The sequence below is a fragment of the Bufo gargarizans genome, chromosome 4, assembly GCF_014858855.1.
Source record: "Bufo gargarizans isolate SCDJY-AF-19 chromosome 4, ASM1485885v1, whole genome shotgun sequence".
NCBI classification, from domain to species: domain Eukaryota; kingdom Metazoa; phylum Chordata; class Amphibia; order Anura; family Bufonidae; genus Bufo; species Bufo gargarizans.
In genome coordinates this window covers 190,772,395-190,792,043 of record NC_058083.1, presented here as the reverse complement: position 1 = coordinate 190,792,043, position 19,649 = coordinate 190,772,395, and the positions used below count along the sequence as shown (strand labels likewise).

Here is a 19,649-nt window from a genome sequence, read left to right as displayed (position 1 = left end):
CCCATGTTCAACATGACAGGTTCCCTTTAAAAGTATATGTTCTGACAATCTATTTCCAAAAAAACAACAACACACACCTCAACTGCAGATTGTGAACAGAGCACGAGTCCTGCTTTATTTTCGATAAAAGAAGAAATAAATGTAAAACCAATAGTTACCTACCTTATGAGCCTTTTCCAACCAGGATTGTTATTAAAAAAGGTAAAACATTTGCTGCATACAATGAATGAACTGCCAATAATGTATTTTCTCATCTTTTATTGACATACATGATCCAGTCTCAGGATGCTTCAGTAGGGTAAACATTCCTAACTATATATACCTAAGCTGGATATTTCTAAGAGTCAATTGGACTACATAGAGAACGTAAACCTTATGTACACACACAGTCCTTTGTTGCTTGTGACTCCTTGCTATGGGCAACAACGTCACTTTCTAAAAGCACTATCTTTTTATGCATAAAGCCCTTCGTGAATAAAAAGGAAAAGAAAGTGGAAAACATTGAAAATAATTAACGTGAATTAAGTAAATTATGAAGTTTCTAACTCAACAAGTATGACATGAAAAGAACATACCCTCTAAGGTAATTGGAAATAATCCAGATATTGTTTTCCATTTGCTGTACTGAAATAAAAACCATTTTCTTGAATTATACCCGGGATCTGACCGTTAGGCCATTCCTTCCTCCTCTGGATGGTACTTTAAGAAAACCCATTTACACACTACAGTTGAAAACAGTGCACAATTGTGCAAAATTGTTTTTTCACCCAAAAAAGTAACGGTCATGAGTCTTCCTGTGCATGTAGCCTAACAATTCTCTAAAGCTGAAAAAAATTAATCAATGGGTAACAGTCACATCTGAATTTCCACATTCTAGTAACATTCTTGGTGAAGGGCTTTAACATGGATGTCTGCATTGCACAATATCTGAACATGTTAGGATATGTTGTATACAGCTTTCCATTCGACACATATTTTGCAAAACTATCAGTGCATTTTCTATATACACCTGTCCAACTGAACTCAGATTGTCCATTTACTGAAAAGCTGATTTAAAGGCTGAAGTACAGATTTCTGATGGATAAGCTAGAAGAGCACTGGACTGAAAAAACTGCCTATCATACGTGACATAACAGATGATACCATACTCCAGTCCACTGATGACCATCCCAGGACTACAGCACTTTTATAAGGATGGATTAGAGAACTTCTATACGGACCCATTGGGACTTAGTCACTGTTCAAAAAGTCCGCTAACTTAAAGAAAAGCAACATTATGGAAAAATACTTTCCTTCTCCTCATGGACCAGTAAAATACAATCCCCATACAAAATAAAACACAGGATTGTTCTCGGCAAGTGTTGTAGGGTTGCTAACATGCAACCCCTAGAGCATTCAAACATCTCTCCTGTCCGAATACAATAAAAATGGAGACTCCATTGTTTGCCTCAGCGATACCTTATTTTCTAACAGGCCACAATAGAAGAGAAAAAAACGTTTGAAAACTTTATACCTAGGCACCCACACGCGGAACGCCATACATGAATCAAATGACAAACCTATGGCATGTAAATAGCTGTGAGTGTAAACCAATACTTGTATTCTTCTGTGCCAGTCTTGGAAACAGAATATACCAGACAAGCTTGTAAATCATTAATTAGAATTGGCTTATTAATTAAAGGGCCTCACAATACAACATTGGCAACAGAAAAGCATCCTTCTGCCTCTAGTCCATAGGTCTGCGGATCAGTGCTTTATGCAGTGGCGTGGCAACAAATACACCTTCAGCAAAGCGTTGCAGATGATGTTTCCTCTATAGTACGTGTTCATGACTCTGCGGTTGGTCAGGGAGAGCTACAAGAGAAAGAAAGAAATTATAGGTTTACATGGTGTGTTTAATTAAAACATGATAACATTTAATTCTTTGTGTGTTATTAGTTTAAGCATACGCAGACTGTGATTGTCTATTGTTGTGACTTAGATGAAGATCAGATCACATTTTATGACCAATTTGTGCAGAAATCCATATCATTCCAAAGGGTTCACATACAGTTGCAAGAAAAAGTATTTTGAACCATAATATCAGTTAAATACGCAGTAGATAAGGACTATATATACAGTCCCTTATTGCATGCCTATGTGGAGACGAGGAGAGATCAATTAGATCTAACCCATATACAGATAGAGGGGCATTGGTATTTCAAGTGTGTGTTTTATTTTTAATTTGATTTTTATATTTTAGTTCTATTTTTATATTAGCTATAATAAATGAATATATGGATGACAAATATGATGTCTCTGGATAGTTCCAAATGAAGAGAGCTTGTCTACAATAATACAAAAAATAAAGATATATAGCTTTGCATTAGCACTTATATTTAAAGGGCTTCTGTCACCCCCCAAAAGTCATTTTTGGGCTAATTAAAAATCCTTATAGTGCGATTTTTCAATATATAGTGCTCTTACCCTTTTCTGTTGTCTAGTTTTTTTTTTTAAACCGCACTTTTACAATATGTTAATTACCTGGCTACCAGCAAGTAGGGCGGTTGCTTGCTCGTAGCCGCCGCATCCTCCTTTAAAAACAAAACAAAACGCCCTTCCTGTTGATTGACAGGGCCAGCGAGCGCTCTCCTCCTTTGGCTGGCCCTGTCTGCGTTCCAAAGCCGAGTGAGCGTCCTCCTCTCAGTGCGCCTGCGCGAGATTTAGAACGCAGACAGGGCCAGCCAGAGGAGGACAGCGCTCGCTGGCCCTGTCAATCAAAAGGAGGAGGGGGCGTTTTTTTTAAAGGAGGATGCAGCGGCTACCAGCAAGTAACCGCCCTACTTGCTGGTAGCCAGGTAATTAACATATATTATAAAAAGTGAGTTTTTTAAAGAAACTAGACAACAGAAAAGGGTTAGAGCCCTATATACTGAAAAATCACACTATAAGAATTTTAATTAGCCCTGTGCCAGAAGCCCTTTAAATATAATCAAGTAGTGAATACCCCTTCAACTGACACATACTTCAAAAGCAGTTTGTTTTCAAGGTGACTAGTTAGTGACAAAGTGAATAAGACTTACCTTCCGTGTCTGTTATATCTTGCATTTCCTCATCTTCTTCATCCTCATAGTCCTCCCCCACAAGCTCTTTTGCCATCAATTGCCTGGCCAGTTTGATATTCATACCCTCATTATAATGGTGCTTCCTTTTCATCTCAAATTCCTTCTTCTTTTCTACGAAGTGAACAGAATGAATGAGCAGTTCCCAAATAACTGAATAAATCTGGTTACCTGATAAAATTGACATTCAATAAATACACAATTTTTCTATTTACTTGAATGCAGAAAACTATTTTTTTTCATACCCAAGAATGATAGATTTGAGCATAATTGTGCTGTACAGAAGCATTTACCAACTCATTTTGGGTATAAAACACCCATCATTTAAGGGTACTTTCTTTTCCAGTGTTGAGTTCCATCACAGGAGCTCAATACTGGAAAAAAACTCATCAGTTTTATCCTAATGCATTGTGAATGGAGAGCATTCCGTTCAGGATGCATCAATTCAGTCCGCGCCATGCTGCAGTTTTCTCTCCAGCCAAAAATCCTGAACACTTGCCGGAATGCCGGATCCGGCATTTATTTCCGGTCTGCACATGCAGAGACCTTTAAAAATGCAAAACAAAAAAAATAATAAATAAATACCGGATCCGTTTTTCCAGATGACACCAGAGAGACGGATCCAGTATTTCAATGCATTTGTCAGACGGACCCGTATCTGGATCCATCTGACAAATGCCATCCATTTACGTCAGGATTGCTGGATGCGGCAGGCAGTTCTGGCAACGGAACTGCCTGCCGGAATCCTCTGCAGCAAGTGTGAAAGTACCCTAAGCATGATAACAACTAGGCAAAGACCCCTAAAATATTTCTGGAAGAACACATGGAAGAAATAACCAACTGTAATCCATTTCCTATAGAAGCTTTGCTGGTGCCCTAACACATATAATTATATGCAACACAGGTAAAGAATAAGACAAATAAAAAATGCTAAAGAAAGGTCTTGAATGATGTATCCTAGGCTAACATCAGTATCCAGATGTATCGCTACAATAATAAAAATAAGTACCTCTCTCCTCCGGTGTCAGCTCCTCATCTTCATCTTCACTACTCTCTTCTTGTGCCAAGAATTTAGGATCTGTTCCTTCTGCCGCTTCCAACCTAAAGGCAAACTAGCCATTTACAAACCTCCAGTTGCAAAAAATTCATGACACAAATGTGCAACACGTAAACCGGAAAGAAAATACACATCTATTTTTTTTTTTTTATTCACAATGATGGGCAAAGCTTTTATTATTGTACACTGTTCACATTTCCAGACCCCTGTGATTTATAATAGGGTCTAGCAGGGTTCCATTGTGGTGTCAGCCGGCCAAGTGTAGTATAGTACAGCTACATTCACACGACTATATCTTCAGTCCCATTAACTTCTATGGGGCTGCAAAAAATGCGGACAACAGACGGATGACATCTTCGTTGTCATGCCGCAAAGTACAGAACATGTTCTATTCTTGTCCATTTTGCAGACAAGAATAGGCATTTTTACAATGAAAGTGCGGGATGCTCATGGACCACATCCATATTTTATGGATCCGCAAGTTGCGAACCGCAAAATGGACATGGTCATGTGAGTGTAGCCTAAATGTTATAGTTGGCAACAACCATATAGCCTAAGTGTAATGTTAAAGGGAATCTGTCACCAGATGCCTGCAACTAAAACCAGACGCATATTTAGATATGCGCTTGTCGACATAGTATAATCCTTATCCATGCCTCCAGTTCAAAGAAATAATGCTTTTAATGTCAGCAAGGGCGGTGCCATTGCACCTGAGGCTCCCCTGCCTTGATGTCCACACTCCTACTGCTTTGACTGACAGGGCCAGGCAGTGTAGACGTACTCATGCCTGGCCCTGAAGTATTGTGGTAGAGTGTTCAGAACATGTGCTGTAAATAGCAGGAGTGCCCAGCCATCTCCAGCTCTGTACAGCATGTGCGCCGAATGAGCTCCCGCCAGACTTCAGGGCCAGGCGTGAGTAAATCTACACTGCTTGGCTCTTACAGGCAAAATGGTGGGGGCGCGGACATCTAGGCAGATGAGCCTCAGGTGCCACAGCACCGCCCTTGTTGCACACAGGGACTAATTAGTATGGAATTAAAAGCATTATTCCTCTAAATTTCTAAATTTGGGGCACAGATAAGGGTGGGAGAAAGAGCATTATAGTATGTTGACACGCGAACATCTGAGCATGTGGCTGGTTTTAGTTACAGGTACCTGGTGACAGATTCCATTTAACATTATGCCAAACCTAAAGTATTACATTTTCTCGCATGTAGATAGGTCATAGTGGCCAAATAGCAGATTGCATGTAAAGTCTAATTCAGTGGTGGCGAACCTATGGCACGGGTGCCAGAGCTGGCACTCGGAGCCCTCTCTGTGGGCATCTGCACCCTGGTAAAAGTCTAAGGTGTACCAATATGCCTTAGACTTTTCCTGCCATTCATCAGCACAGGGGGCACTATGAACGGGAAAGGCAGCGTACTTTGTAGTATTCAGGTTACATTGCCATGGTGGCACTTTGCGATAAGTAAGTGGGTTTTGGGTTGCAGTTTGGGCATTCAGCCTCTAACGGGTTCACCATCACTGGTCTAGTTGATCTTGACATTTAAAAGGCCCTTTCACATGGTCCGATGGAGCAGACACTTGATTGTCAGAGGAGGAGAAAGCAGCATTTACATGCAGTGATCTCCACAGTATGGGGAGCAGCGATTGTTAAAGGGAATCTTTCACCGAATATGACCATTACAGACCACTCAGATCAGGTTCTCCATTACATTCCCCAGATTACTATGGTACCTTTCATATTGCAGTCCATCGCCGATTTGCTCCAAAAAACACTTTTATACCATATGGTAATTAGGTTCTGAAGGTGCCCAGGGGCGGCGCTCATGCTTATCAAACTCCTCCTCTTTCACCCCTCTGGCCCGCCCTTGTTTAATCTGATTACCTCCTCTTCTCCGTCTGAAATCCCGTGCTTCTGCCGGCTGGATCGGGTTGCGCAGGCGCATTAAAAGTCCCTGTTCCTCTGCCCATAATGGGCAATGCAGTGCTCACGCGCCGGGAATGTGTGGAGCGGCTAGGATGCGGGATTTCAGACAGAGAGGAGGAGGTAATCAAATTAAACAAGGGCGGGCCAGAGGGGTGAAAGAGGAGGGGTTTGGTAGGCAAAGCGCCCAGGGGCCTGGGCATCGGCCGCATGAACGCCACCCCTGGGCACCTTCAGAACCTAATTACCATATGGTATAAAAGTATTTTTTGGAGCAAATCGGCGATGGACTGCAATATGAAAGGTACCAAAGTAATCTGGGGAAAGTAATGGAGAACCTGATCTGAGTGGTCTGTAATGGTCATATTCGGGTGAAAGACTTCCTTTAATGCAATCACTCATCCCCATACAGAATCACTGTTTGCCGGCAGCAGAGAGCTGTTTAGGTCATGGACAGCGCATTCCTGTGACAGTATCCACCATGAGGAAATAAGCATCACCTCACCGATCATCCAAGGTTGCTGTTCTGGCATGTTACCGCTTCATTAATCCTCTATGGGCCCGCCTAGAATATCTGAGCACTGGAAATGGCTTACAATTCCCGCTAGACTAATAACTGTCTGAGGAGCGTCAGGGAAGAGCAGCAGGGACTGGTGAGGGGAGTAATGATTTTATTTTATGTTATCCCTTTCTGGCTCCTTTTTAATGTACCTCCCTGAAAAATCTCTTTAATTATTTGTGTAAAACCAGCCAAAAGATAAACTTCACAGAGGAAACAGCTGTACAATGTATAGCCTGTACCTAAATGCTAACCAGTAATACTTACTTTTTTGCCAAGACATCAGCCGTTAGTGCTTCATTACACTCGGAATCACTCATGGCTCCTTCATCATCGTCATCATCTCCAACTATTCTGTGAAGGAAAAATAGTAATAAAACAAGGCAGCCTACAAATAAAATTCTGCCAGGTCAGTGTCTGTGAGTATGAAAGGACATTATCATTTGGTTTGTTGTAATGCATAGGCAGCTACAGAGTTTTAGTGTCAGAATGAATGGGTACGTGCCCAAAATTCCTGGGCTGGGCCTGAAATAGTCAACTACTCTCTTACCACATAGACAGTGTGCAATGCCATTCAAATTTCAGTAAGTGATAATATACTGAGACCTAAATGGCTCCAATAGAACCAGTCTTGGCACTGTACCATCTCTCAAAGGGCAACTGGTGATCTTCCATGAGCCAAAAGCACTATAGATTAGCCTACTCAGACATCTTTCCTTTGGTAGATTCATGGCCCATCACTGGAGTCCTATCCTAGCGATATGCCCCCAATGTCCGAGGTGGAAATGCCTCTTTAACCGCTACAGGACCGCCGTACGCAGGATTGCGTCCTGGCGGCGGCCCTGCTCTTCTGGGTGGACGCATATACGCGTCCTCCCGCGATAGCCAAGATTTCCTGTGAACGCGCGCTCACAGGAACGGAAGGTAAGCGAGTGGATCTCCAGCCTGCCAGCGGCGATCGTTCACTGGTAAGCTGGAGATGTGATTTTTTTTAACCCCTAACAGGTATATTAGACGCTGTTTTGATAACAGCGTCTAATATACCTGCTACCTGGTCCTCTGGTGGTCCCTTTTGCTTGGATCGACCACCAGAGGACACAGGCAGCTCAGTAAAGTAGCACCAAACACCACTACACTACCCCCCCCCCCCCTGTCACTTATTAACCCTTTATGAACCACTGATCACCCCATACAGACTCCCTGATCACCCCCCTGTCATTGATCACCCCCCTGTCAGGCTCCATTCAGACGTCCGTATGATTTTTACGGATCCACGGATCGGATCCGCAAAACGCATACGGACGTCTGAATGGAGCCTTGCAGGGGGGTGATCAATGACAGGGGGGTGATCAGGAAGTCTATATGGGTGATCACCCCCCTGTCATTGATCACCCCCTGTAAGGCTCCATTCAGACGTCCGTATGTGTTTTGCGGATCCGATCCATGCATCCGTGGATCCGTAAAAATCATACGGACGTCTGAATGGAGCCATACAGGGGGGTGATCAATGACAGGGGGGTGATCAGGGAGTCTATATCGGTGATCACCCCCCTGTCATTGATCACCCCCTGTAAGGCTCCATTCAGACATTTTTTGGGCCCAAGTTAGCGGAAATATTTTATTAATTTTTTTTGTTTGTTTTTTTCTTACAAAGTCTCATATTCCACTAACTTGTGTAAAAAAAAAAAAAAAAAAAAAATCCCACATGAACTCACCATACCCCACACGGAATCCAAATGCGTAACATTTTTTAGACATTTATATTCCAGACTTCTTCTCACGCTTTAGGGCCCCTAAAATGCCAGGGCAGTATAAATACCCCACATGTGACCCCATTTCGGAAAGAAGACACCCCAAGTCATTCCGTGAGGGGCATACTGAGTCTATGAAAGATTGAAATTTTTGTCCCAAGTTAGCGGAAAGTGAGACTTTGTGAGAAAAAAAAAAATAAAATAAAATATTTCCGCTAACTTATGCAAAAAAAATAAAATTTCTATGAACTCGCCATGCCCCTCATTGAATACCTTGGAGTGTCTTCTTTCCAAAGTGGGGTCACATGTGGGGTAGTTATACTGCCCTGGCTTTTTAGGGGCCCTAAAGCGTGAGAAGAAGTCTGGGATCCAAATGTCTAAAAATGCCCTCCTAAAAGGAATTTGGGCCCCTTTGCGCATCTAAGCTGCAAAAAAGTGTCACACATGTGGTATCGCCGTACTCAGGAGAAGTTGGGGAATGTGTTTTGGGGTGTCATTTTACATATACCCATGCTGGGTGAGATAAATATCTTGGTCAAATGCCAACTTTGTATAAAAAAATGGGAAAAGTTGTCTTTTGCCGAGATATTTCTCTCACCCAGCATGGGTATATGTAAAATGACACCCCAAAACACATTCCCCAACTTCTCCCGAGTACGGCTATACCAGATGTGTGACACTTTTTTGCAGCCTAGGTGGGCAAAGGGGCACACATTCCAAAGTGCACCTTTCGGATTTCACCGGCCATTTTTTACAGATTTTGATTGCAAACTTCTTCTCACACATCTGGGCCCCTAGAATGCCAGGGCAGTATAACTACCCCACAAGTGACCCCATTTTGGAAAGAAGACACCCCAAGGTATTTTGTGATGGGCATAGTGAGTTCATGGAAGTTTTTATTTTTTGTCACAAGTTAGTGGAATATGAGACTTTGTACGAAAAAAAAAAAAAAAAGAAAAATCATTTTCCGCTAACTTGTGACAAAAAATAAGAAGTTCTATGAACTCACTATGTCCATCAGTGAATACCTTAGGGTGTCTACTTTCCGAAATGGGGTCATTTGTGGGGTGTTTGTACTGTCTGGGCATTGTAGAACCTCAGGAAACATGACAGGTGCTCAGAAAGTCAGAGCTGCTTCAAAAAGTGGAAATTCACATTTTTGTACCATAGTTTGTAAACGCTATAACTTTTACCCAAACCATTTTTTTTTTTACCCAAACATTTTTTTTATTTTTATCAAAGACATGTAGAACAATAAATTTAGCGAAAAATTTATATATGGATGTCGTTTTTTTGGCAAAATTTTACAACTGAAAGTGAAAAATGTCATTTTTTTGCAAAAAAAATCGTTAAATTTTGATTAATAACAAAAAAAAGTAAAAATGTCAGCAGCAATGAAATACCACCAAATGAAAGCTCTATTAGTGAGAAGAAAAGGAGGTAAAATTCATTTGGGTGGTAAGTTGCATGACCGAGCAATAAACGGTGAAAGTAGTGTAGTGCAGAAGTGTAAAAAGTGGCCTGGTCATTAAGGGGGTTTCAGCTAGCGGGGTTGAAGTGGTTAAATAGGTCCTCCAATTTTTAATCAAGTTTTTATTTTTATTTTATTTTTTAAATGTCCCAAATGCCCTAAAAATTATTTTTCTAATATACTTTATTTACTGATTTTGTATTTTTACTGAAGATATTCCCCATAAAGCCCTGATTTCCTGCGCACTTTAAATTCACTATTCTCCACATCGCTGACTTGTCAGCGATACACGGTACGGACGCTGCACTCTATCAATAGGGCCGCAGAGAACGGAGTAAAGATAGGAACAAAAAGTGATGCTCCTGTCTGTGCCCCCCTTGTGCCCATGTGCTATGCCAGAATTAGCTGAGCAGAGCGGGCTCCTGCCAGTCCTGCATGTCAGCTCTTAGCAAAGCAGGCACAGGCATGAGCCTGCTCCGCTCAGCTAATCCAGGCATAGCACATGATTACAGGGTACTCATGTGCTATGCCAGCATTTAGTCATTTAGTAAACCTCAGGAGGGGGCGGCACAGGCTCCTGCTCGTACTCCGCTCTCTGCAGCCCCATTCATTCTTGAATAATATTTTTTATTTTATCCCGGCATGAGTCCAGTAGAACTCCTAAAAAGATTTTTTCCTGTGAGGGGAGAAGACAAGACTTCTGTTGGTTTATTATCCAACCCAGGTCGGCTAGGGTTAAAAGGATTGTCTGAAGGTGACACAGAAGGTTTTCTGACGGGGCTGGGATTAGAAAATCGTCTAGGTACGGTACAAAGGAAATTCCTGCTAGATGAAAAATTTTTACTACTTCCATCATGACCTTGGTGAATAATCTCGGGGCTGCCTATTCTGAGTCCTAGGTTAATTCCTGGAGAGGTAAGAGGGACGGGGCCCTTTATTGGCTGATCTCGCTATTGTTTCCTGTCCCTGAGAAGGCGGGCCAACCTCCAGGTAGTGCCGTTGTGGAGGCGTGGGGAAAAAAATGATTATGTGCTCCATTAACCACATGTACAGCATAGCCCATGAAGGGGTTAACATGCCATGCATGCACATGTAACTGTATGTTGGTGGTTGTCCCGTAGGTCATGATTCCACAAGGCCCCGACTGGCAAAGCAGGACCGCTGACCACACATGAACTACCGGCATCACACAGGATAGTAGTACTAATATTATTACCTATTGAAGGGAGTACTTGGTTCATCTATTTTCATTAAGCCATAGTCCTTATCAGAAGGATGATAAGTAGCCAGAATATTCATCTCATCCCACTTCTGTGACTTCTTACTGCAAAAGAAACAGTACAAAATATATAATAAAACAGCAGCACTTCATTCTGGGACTGGTATATCCCTAAGATATAATAAAGAACAGAAGTGAAACGACCACATAAGATTTCTAGGATAAAATAACCATGATGGCCGACTAAACAAATACACAAACATTAATGACTTAATCATTGATTCTGAATGAGTGGAGCTAATGGAGGTATTTCATAGACAGCGTTCCCATTGTGGTAAAAGAAACCATTCTACTGGGTAAGTAGCAACCATAAAATAAGCAAATAATGAGCCGCAATCACCTTTTTGAAGCTATATAAATCCTATTCACCAGACATTTATATACTCTGATGGACACGTAGGGCACAGCGGGTGCTGGCGGTATTATACAGCTCTAAACGCCAGGATCGGAGAGAACTGCGACTGCAGCATCTAGATGGTTAGACAGTGCAAAGGGGGCTTCCTCTGTCATCCTACCATCCCCCCAGGTGGGACTGCAGGGTGATAATGGGTTGTTCTGGTGGCCCAACAATGGCCCTGAATCAAGGGAAGGGCCTAATAGGATGCCTGTCAAACACACTACCCTGCTGAAGAAGTGCAGGGTATGTATTATACCAGCGATCAAGTTTAGGCTTCATGCACATGACTGGTCCGCAGACAAGGGGTCTGTAAAATACAGATCCCTTCAGGGGGCATTCTGCTTTATTCTCAATAAAAATGTCTATTATCGTCTGCAAAAGCAACCAAAAAACAACATGTTCTATAATCTGCGGAACGACCACTGGATCCGCAAAAATGTGGATGTGTATAGAGCCTCATAGAAATGAAGGGGTCAGTGTACTATCCAGAAAGAAAAAGTACGGTTGTGTGCAGTGGGCCTAATACATGTTCAAGTCCATTGTTGGAACACAAAAAAAAGAAGGAAATTTAATGTTTACAATTTTTAAGAAAAACAACATTTTCCACATTAAAAATGTATTAACATATTTCATATTTTTATCATGTAAAAAAAAAAAAAAAGAAATACAAAAAGAAATAAAAAGTAGACAACTGATGTCACTGCATCATGAACGACCTAAACTATACAATAATCATTTAACCCACATGGTGAATATGTAAGAAAAAAAAAAAAAAAAAAGAAAAAACCCAATATTAACTGAGGCACACAGCGCATCCAGGTCCTGCAACTCGGCTCCATTCAAGTGACAAGACTTGAAAAACGCGTCAGGGCAGTGACACTCAAGTCTGTAGTAAACACCCCGATGCCGCAGACGATTGTAGTCAGATGGCAAGCGGGAGGACACTGCTGCTATTACATGCAGCGATGTCCTCAGTGATTGCTGTGCCATCACTTGTGCCCCTGCAGGACAGAGGTGTGCCAGCAGCAGATCATTATTACACAGCGAAGGCAACATTGTGATTGTTAAGCATGCTTAAAAAATAATAATCCCAATTGCCCGATGAACGAGCGTTTTTTGCTTGTTCCTTGGGCATTTGGAGGCAGTATTAGACTGACAGATGATCGCTAACGAGCAAAAGGAAAATCGGCCAGTCTATAATACCTCCTGAAAACTAGCATCACCTCCTGTACATTTGGTAGAAAGGTGAGGGGAAGGGGGGGGGGAACACTCATAGGGCTCATGCACACGAACATATTTTCATTCCGTGTCCGTTCCGTTTTTTTTGTGTGGACCGTATGCGGAACTATTCATTTAAAATGGGTCTGCAAAAAAGATGGAAGTCTGTATGTCCATTCCGCAAAAAAATAAAACATGTTCTATTGTCCGCATTACGGACAAGGATAGGACTGTTCTATTAGGGGCCAGCTGTTCTGTTCCGCAAAATACGGAATGCATATGGATGTCGAAATACATACGTTCGTGTGCATGAGCCCATAGGATGTAATCATTTCCAGACCACAGCCTGACCGCATAAAAATGCTGATTTCAGGCTCCGATCTCCACTCTGAAATCAGGCATGACTCCCTCCAGTGCCGCCTAATGCCCCTTGGTATACGATAGTGGCGGCTCAGGAATGGAGCCGCCGCCATCTACAGCGAGTGACATCTGTAACCGTACAGCAGGCACTCTGCAGCAATGACTGAAATTGGTGCTGGCAATGATCCCGGGCGAGTAACCCCTTACATACAATGGTCTGTACCCACCCACAGCATCCATGGGGTTAACAGAGGGAGGGAGCTCCTTCTTTCCCCCCCTATTGGGTCACCACACTGCAATGGTGGTGGCCCAATGGTTGCCATGGCAACCGGATGCCTTACAAAAGGCATCCAGGCTTGCCATGTAAGGCTTAGGGCTCATCCAGACGGCCGTATGTGTTTTTGCGGACCGCAAATGGCCGTCACTCTCATAGAAAATGCCTATTCTTCTCCGCAATTGTGGACAAGAATAGGACATGCTCTATATATTTTGCGGGGCCGCAGAACGGCCATCTTTTGCGGCCCTATTGAAATGGAAGGGCTGCGGAACAAAACATACGGCCGTCTGAATGAGCCCTTAGTGTAAAACTGATAGTACCATACTCTTAAAGGGACTCTGTCACCAGTTTCTAACCCCCCCTTTTAAAACTATTGTTCTCTCCATGGTGCCCTTGTGATTACAAAGCTGTTGTTATAAGATAAATCCGCCGTGTAGTTTTGATAAAAATAGCTTTTATCTAACCTGTCAATCTTCTGGATAAGGTGCCCAGGGCGTTTCTGAAGGTCTGAATCTGCCGCCGTTGGTGCCCAGCTCCTCCCATGATCCTTTCAGCGCCGCCTGAATGTAAAGAAATCCGCCTCCGGCTCTCCTCAGTGCCCCCTCCTCCTTTTCAAAGATCCCGCGCGTGCGCACAGGCCTGTGCTTGATGCGCCCGTGCGGACTTTTAGATTCTGCCTCGTTGAGCGAAGCGCGCATGCCGCGTGCGCGCGAACGCACGCGTGCTTCGCTCAACGAGGCAGAATCTAAAAGTCCGCACGGGCGCATCAGGCACAGGCCTGTGCGCACGCGCGGGATCTTTGAAAAGGAGGAGGGGGCACTGAGGAGAGCCGGAGGCGGATTTCTTTACATTCAGGCGGCGATGAAAGGATCAGGGGAGGAGCTGGGCACCAACGGCGGCAGATTCAGACCATCAGAAACGCCCTGGGCACCTTATCCAGAAGATTGACAGGTTAGATAAAAGCTATTTTTATCAAAACTACACGGCGGATTTATCTTATAACAACAGCTTTGTAATGACAAGGGCACCATGGAGAGAACAATAGTTTTAAAAGGGGGGGTTAGAAACTGGTGACAGAGTCCCTTTAAGCCAGTTCTACTTTCCACCAGTTTTGATACATTTCCGCCACTGACTGTGTGAATAAAGCTGGAATAACCCGTTAAGGACCTTTCACACACAAATTTGCTGTAGTATTTTTTGTTCACTCAAAAATCAACGCTATGTTTTTTCAACTTAAGAAAAGCCCCCAAAAAAGCTTCAACATCACTTAATTTTTTTTTTTAAACACATGATGTTGCCGTTGTGAACTTTTGGGTGAACTGTGTGAACCCACCATAAAGGGATAAAAAGTTACAGTTTTCTAATATGTTTTGTGGAATCAACTCAAGACCTCTGCTTGCTGTCACCCAATAGGCACTTTGATGGTTTCAGGTAACTGACTGACAGCGCCTCCTAACAAACCACTGACAGAGCATCAGGCCCGATCCCTGCAGTGGGAATCATCGTCACCCCAATGTCGCGTCTCCTAGGAAGTTCAGTGCATGAGTACTGGGACCTGTCACTCTCCAGCTGCAGCCCCCTGTGCCCCCTACTCCATCCAGTACAGGACCCCTCCCACCTCTGGTCGTCATCGCCGTCCTGGCTCAGTTCCGCTTTGCTGACCACACGTACGCCAGTGGCCGCCGAGGCCTTGTTCTTTAGAATGCCTTTAACGGGCCTGTGTGTCTGCGCCTCCATTCTCGGTGCCGGACCAAAGTCCCGGTATGTGAACACGCCCAGCGAGCACCGGCCGCACTTCCACCCTGTCAGCGCTCACTACGTCATCAGCAGCGCTGTCCTACCGTCACTTCCGACGTGACACCTATGAGGTTGTAAACCTGCTGACGAGCGGGCGCGCTGTGCAGTTGCCATGGAAACCAGAGGCAGACGGCTGTGCTGAATCTGTGGTGGTGTAGGGGAAAAGCGCGGGCACTTGCCGGTCGTACTGTATGTAGTGGCTTCAGCTGCCCAGCTACCTCTGGTTGTCAGTAATCTCCGCACTTGTGTATAAGCTCCTTCCTACATTGTTTTTTTTTTTGCCATAAAATGTTTATTTACCGTCCAACTTTTGAAAAGCTGAAAGAGGGACACTATCAGGCGCAATACATGGCTTGCCCCGGGTGCTGGCTACCCACGCTACGCCACTGCTATCAGCTGCATGCTTAGGCTACTTTCACAATCGGGTGAACAGCCTGCCGGATCCATGCTGCTGCTAGTGCACGCGTGCCGCCGGAGGTCTGCTCCGGACCCATTGACATGCCGAGAGGCGGGCGGAATAAATGTGTCACGCAACATTTTTTATGATGCTAGTCTATGGTGTCGCACTGCGACACGACAGTAGCAAAAAAATCCATCCAAGATCCGACACCATAGACTTAGACTATCATCATGTTGCAGTGCAGTTGTGCCACATGTGTTGCGCAACTAATTGTCTTTCTGTAGCCCTAGCCTAAAACTACGACATGTAGTTTTATTCCGGCCGCCTCTCGGCATGTTTGCCGTGCTGCGGCCGGAACTCCGGTCCGCCCCCATTATAGTCAATGGGACCGGAGCGGACTTCCGGCAGGAACTGCCTGCCGGATCCGAACAGCGCTAGTGTAAAGTACCCTAAGCAGCTTTTCCAGACATAAACAACCGAAACAGAGCTAAACCAGAACGTCAGGGGTGTCTGTTTTCTTCCCCTCCAAATCTATGCACGTATAAAAAGTTATAAATTCTGTCAGTATTAGCTGGCTATGTATTAACCCTTTCCACAGTGCAGTGTAGCTATAGTGTAATAATCGTCTAGATGAACGGGATATAGTAAACATAGAAATGCAGTTCAACAATATAAAAGAGAGTATAAGTGCACACAAAAGCATAAATCACAATGCAAGTTAACCCTTCAAAGTGCAATAAAATAGGGAACTGATGGCTTTACATCGTAGCAAAAGGGAAAATAACTAGTGTTGATCGAGCACCAAAGTGCTAGGGTCGAACACCTCAGGGATGCTCGGGTGCTCTACCGAGCACAATGGAAGTCACTGGGAGAACCCAAGCATTTAACCAGGCACCCCCTGCTCTGAAGAGGGGAGGGTGTCTGGTTCATAAGAAAAGGTCAGAAATGGATGGAAACACCACCGAAATGGTTCAGGAACAGCATGGGGAGGCTGTCTGGATGCATCTTGTCCGAGTAGTACGCCACTTTTACAGACTGACAATAATACGCACAAAACCGAAGATAAAATCGATTTTAAAGAAAAAATGGTTAGGAAACATTCTTTCCTGTATATTTACTTGTATATAAAGTGCAAGTGATGCCAAAAATTAAAAGGAAGAGGCACTCTGATACAACCTGTATATCACATAAAGGAGGGCCTCATTCACATTGTGGTACAATTGTTCAGGTAGTGGGACTCCTACACTCAAAAAGCCTATGCAATAAGTGAAAGGGCTTCCAAAAATTACAAGGAACCGGCGCTCCAATACACCCTTTATTACACATAAAGGAGGGCATCATACACACCCTTGAAAAATTATGATTGATGGCCTGCTGGTGATCCTCAAAAACATTAGGAGCAAGGACCTGCTGGTGACCATCTAAAACATTACGGGCAAGGGCCTGCTGTTGAGCTGACCGACTTAAGACATTAGGGGTGAGGGTCTGCTGCAGAGCTGACTATCTAAAACATTAGGGGCGAATACCTGCTGCTGATCTGAGCATCGAAAAAATTAGGGGCGAGTGTCTGCTGCTGAGCTGACCATTGAAAGAATTTTGGGCGAGTGCCTGCTGCTTAGCTAACCATTGAAAACATTATGGTTGAGGGCCTGATGGTGAGCTGACCCTCTAAAAGATTGTAGGTGAGGGCCTGCTGGTAAGCTGACCCTCTAAAACATTATATGCAAGGGTCTCCAGGTGAGCTGACCCTCTAAAAGATTGTAGGTGAGGGCCTGCTGGTGAGCTGACCCTCTAAAAGGTTGTAGGTGAGGGCCTGCTAGTGAGCTCACCCTGTAAAACATTATGGTTGGGGGCCTGCAGGTGAGCTGACCCTCTAAAAGATTGTAGGCGAGGGCCTGCTGGTGAGCTCACCCTGTAAAACATGGTTGAGGGCCTGCAGGTGAGCTAACCCTCTAAAACATTATATGCGAGGGCCTGCAGGTGAGCTGACCCTCTAAAACATTAGGCGCAAGGGCAGATTAATAGGCATGTTGATATGATGGAGGAGGAGGAGAAAAGGAAGATTGACTTTTGGCTACTTAGACTGGACTTGGAAGACAGGGTGGTGCTTAACCGACTGGAAGCATTATCTGCTGCAATCCAGCCGACCACCTGGTCGCACTGGTCTGACTTCGAGAGCTTTGTCCTGCACTGCCCTGCAAACTAGGACATGAAGCTAGGTATTGCGGATGATTGTTTTTCTTGTGCTCTGGCAGCAGGCACAGTTTCAACGCGCCCAGGGCCACGGCCTCTGCGTGCACCATCAGCAGCACGGACACTTCCCCATCCCTTACTGCTTGCCGTCTTCATATTAAATGTTATATATGCTTTAAAGTATGTCACACGTACAGTAGCGTAGGATTTGTAAGTGTATGCACAATTAAAAAAATAATAATATTTGGGATGTAGAAATGTCACACGGAAGATATACCACAGATAATGTCGCTGATGTCAGCAGCGGCTAATATAAAAGTACAGCGAATGTCACAGGTATTTTGGATGAGGAAACGTTACACAGGAGATATACCCCAGGTAATGTCACTGTCGGCAGCAGACATCGTCTACGGAAAAAGTACACTGGATGTCAGTTGTCACTGATATTTTTGGGATGTGCACTTGTTACACAGGAGAGGAACATCCTAAAACATTTAATGTGAAAATGGCTTCATGTAGCTTAATGTACCATAATAATAAACCTCAGTCAATTGCCTTGAAACTTTGCACAACCTCAGCTTCCTTTGCAAGATCTCAGCTTCCCAAACCTATCCTGGAAGTTTCATGGATTTCAGTTAACCACAAGTCAAATGAGTGACAGTGTTTTGGAGGGGGCTGTTTGCCCGCCTCCTGCCCCTGGATTACGGGCCCTCTCATCAGCCAGGCCTCCTTTGTTCACAAAGGGTTTGTACTAACTTGAACCCCTGGTTTAATTCGTGCCATTTTGGGATGTTAAATGTCTATGTGTATTGTAAAGGGTGGGACATTGTATACGTTGAGTAGTGAGGTCTGTTCCATTGTCTCTCTGTGTGTATTGGCGATGTCCTTTGTCCTGAGAGATAATTGAATTACGTCTCGGTTGTCTCCAGGACAGAAGACTATTGTGTATTCTCCTGCCTGTGATGATTGCATCAACCCAGTGTGAGGTAATTGTATCACAGGCAGAGGGGAGGATTTTGTGTGGGAGTGTCTGAGTGTATTGTACGTGGTTATTGGCTGTTTTTACAAAGCCCTGTGCGTGGTAACCTTGTTGGAAGATGTGTATAAATCAATGCTGTGTGTTCAAATAAAGAGTTCCTGTTTTTACCCTTTACCATGTTGAGGCTGGTGTTTGAGTAACTGTTCGACACTGGGGGATTTCTATATGCTGAAGATTTGCTATACTCCCCTGGCATAACTACTAGCTCTTGTAAGAGCTGTTCCTGCTCTCTGGTTTTAGGAGAGGTTCACTCACTGGAGCCTTTTCATAGGTCCAGGGTGGGTAGGAGATGGCGAGACCTCAACCAAGCTTCGGCAGTTCGTGGGGTCTGCAGGGCGTACGGTGTCAAGTGGAGTGCTTGGAGTCCTCGGAAAGCACTAGGAGCATCTATCGACGGAGGTACCTGGTCGGGGTGCCAGGAGATCTGTTACAGGGAGCTTAATGTGGCTTAACATATAAAAAACAACTCAGATGTTAACCAATTTCTCATAGGTCCAGGGTGGGTAGGAGACGGCGAGACCTCAACCAAGCTTCGGCGGTTCGTGGGGTCTGCAGGGCGTACGGTGTCAAGTGGAGTGCTTGGAGTCCTCGGAAAGCACTAGGAGCATCTATCGAAGGAGGTACTAGATTCTCTCTATGCCAACATATTCTGAAGATTTTGGGCCATTTGATAAAACATACCAAAAGTTATTCACATTAAACTATTTTATTCCTTTTCGAAAACATTTAGCTTAATGTAAAAAGAGCTTAATATACCATAATGTGCCTAAACCTCAATTGCACAACCTAAGATCTCAGCCTCCCAAACCTATCCTGGAAGTTT

General features: G+C 44.0%; 1 protein-coding gene across 1 annotated transcript; it reads right to left on the bottom strand.

The window, feature by feature from the left end:
• Positions 1 to 241: 241 nt before the first annotated feature.
• Positions 242 to 15,224, bottom strand: PPP1R2 (protein phosphatase 1 regulatory inhibitor subunit 2). Its single transcript, XM_044289556.1, has 6 exons — positions 15,016 to 15,224; positions 11,083 to 11,190; positions 6,912 to 6,998; positions 4,111 to 4,202; positions 3,063 to 3,215; positions 242 to 1,854 (listed from the first exon to the last, which is right to left on the bottom strand). Exons 1-6 carry the CDS (start codon positions 15,132 to 15,134, stop codon positions 1,814 to 1,816), a joined length of 600 nt encoding a protein of 199 aa, XP_044145491.1. The 5' UTR covers positions 15,135 to 15,224; the 3' UTR covers positions 242 to 1,813.
• Between the last annotated feature and the right edge of the window lie 4,425 nt (positions 15,225 to 19,649).

Coding starts and splice junctions, on each gene's coding strand:
- PPP1R2 (XM_044289556.1), bottom strand. CDS start 15,134: ATGGAGGCGCAGACACACAGGCCCGTTAAAGGCATTCTAAAGAACAAG. Junction 4,203..6,911: donor GCTGATGTCTTGGCAAAAAA/GTAAGTATTACT, acceptor GTTTGCCTTTAG/GTTGGAAGCGGCAGAAGGAA. Junction 3,216..4,110: donor GCTGACACCGGAGGAGAGAG/GTACTTATTTTT, acceptor TTCACTTCGTAG/AAAAGAAGAAGGAATTTGAG.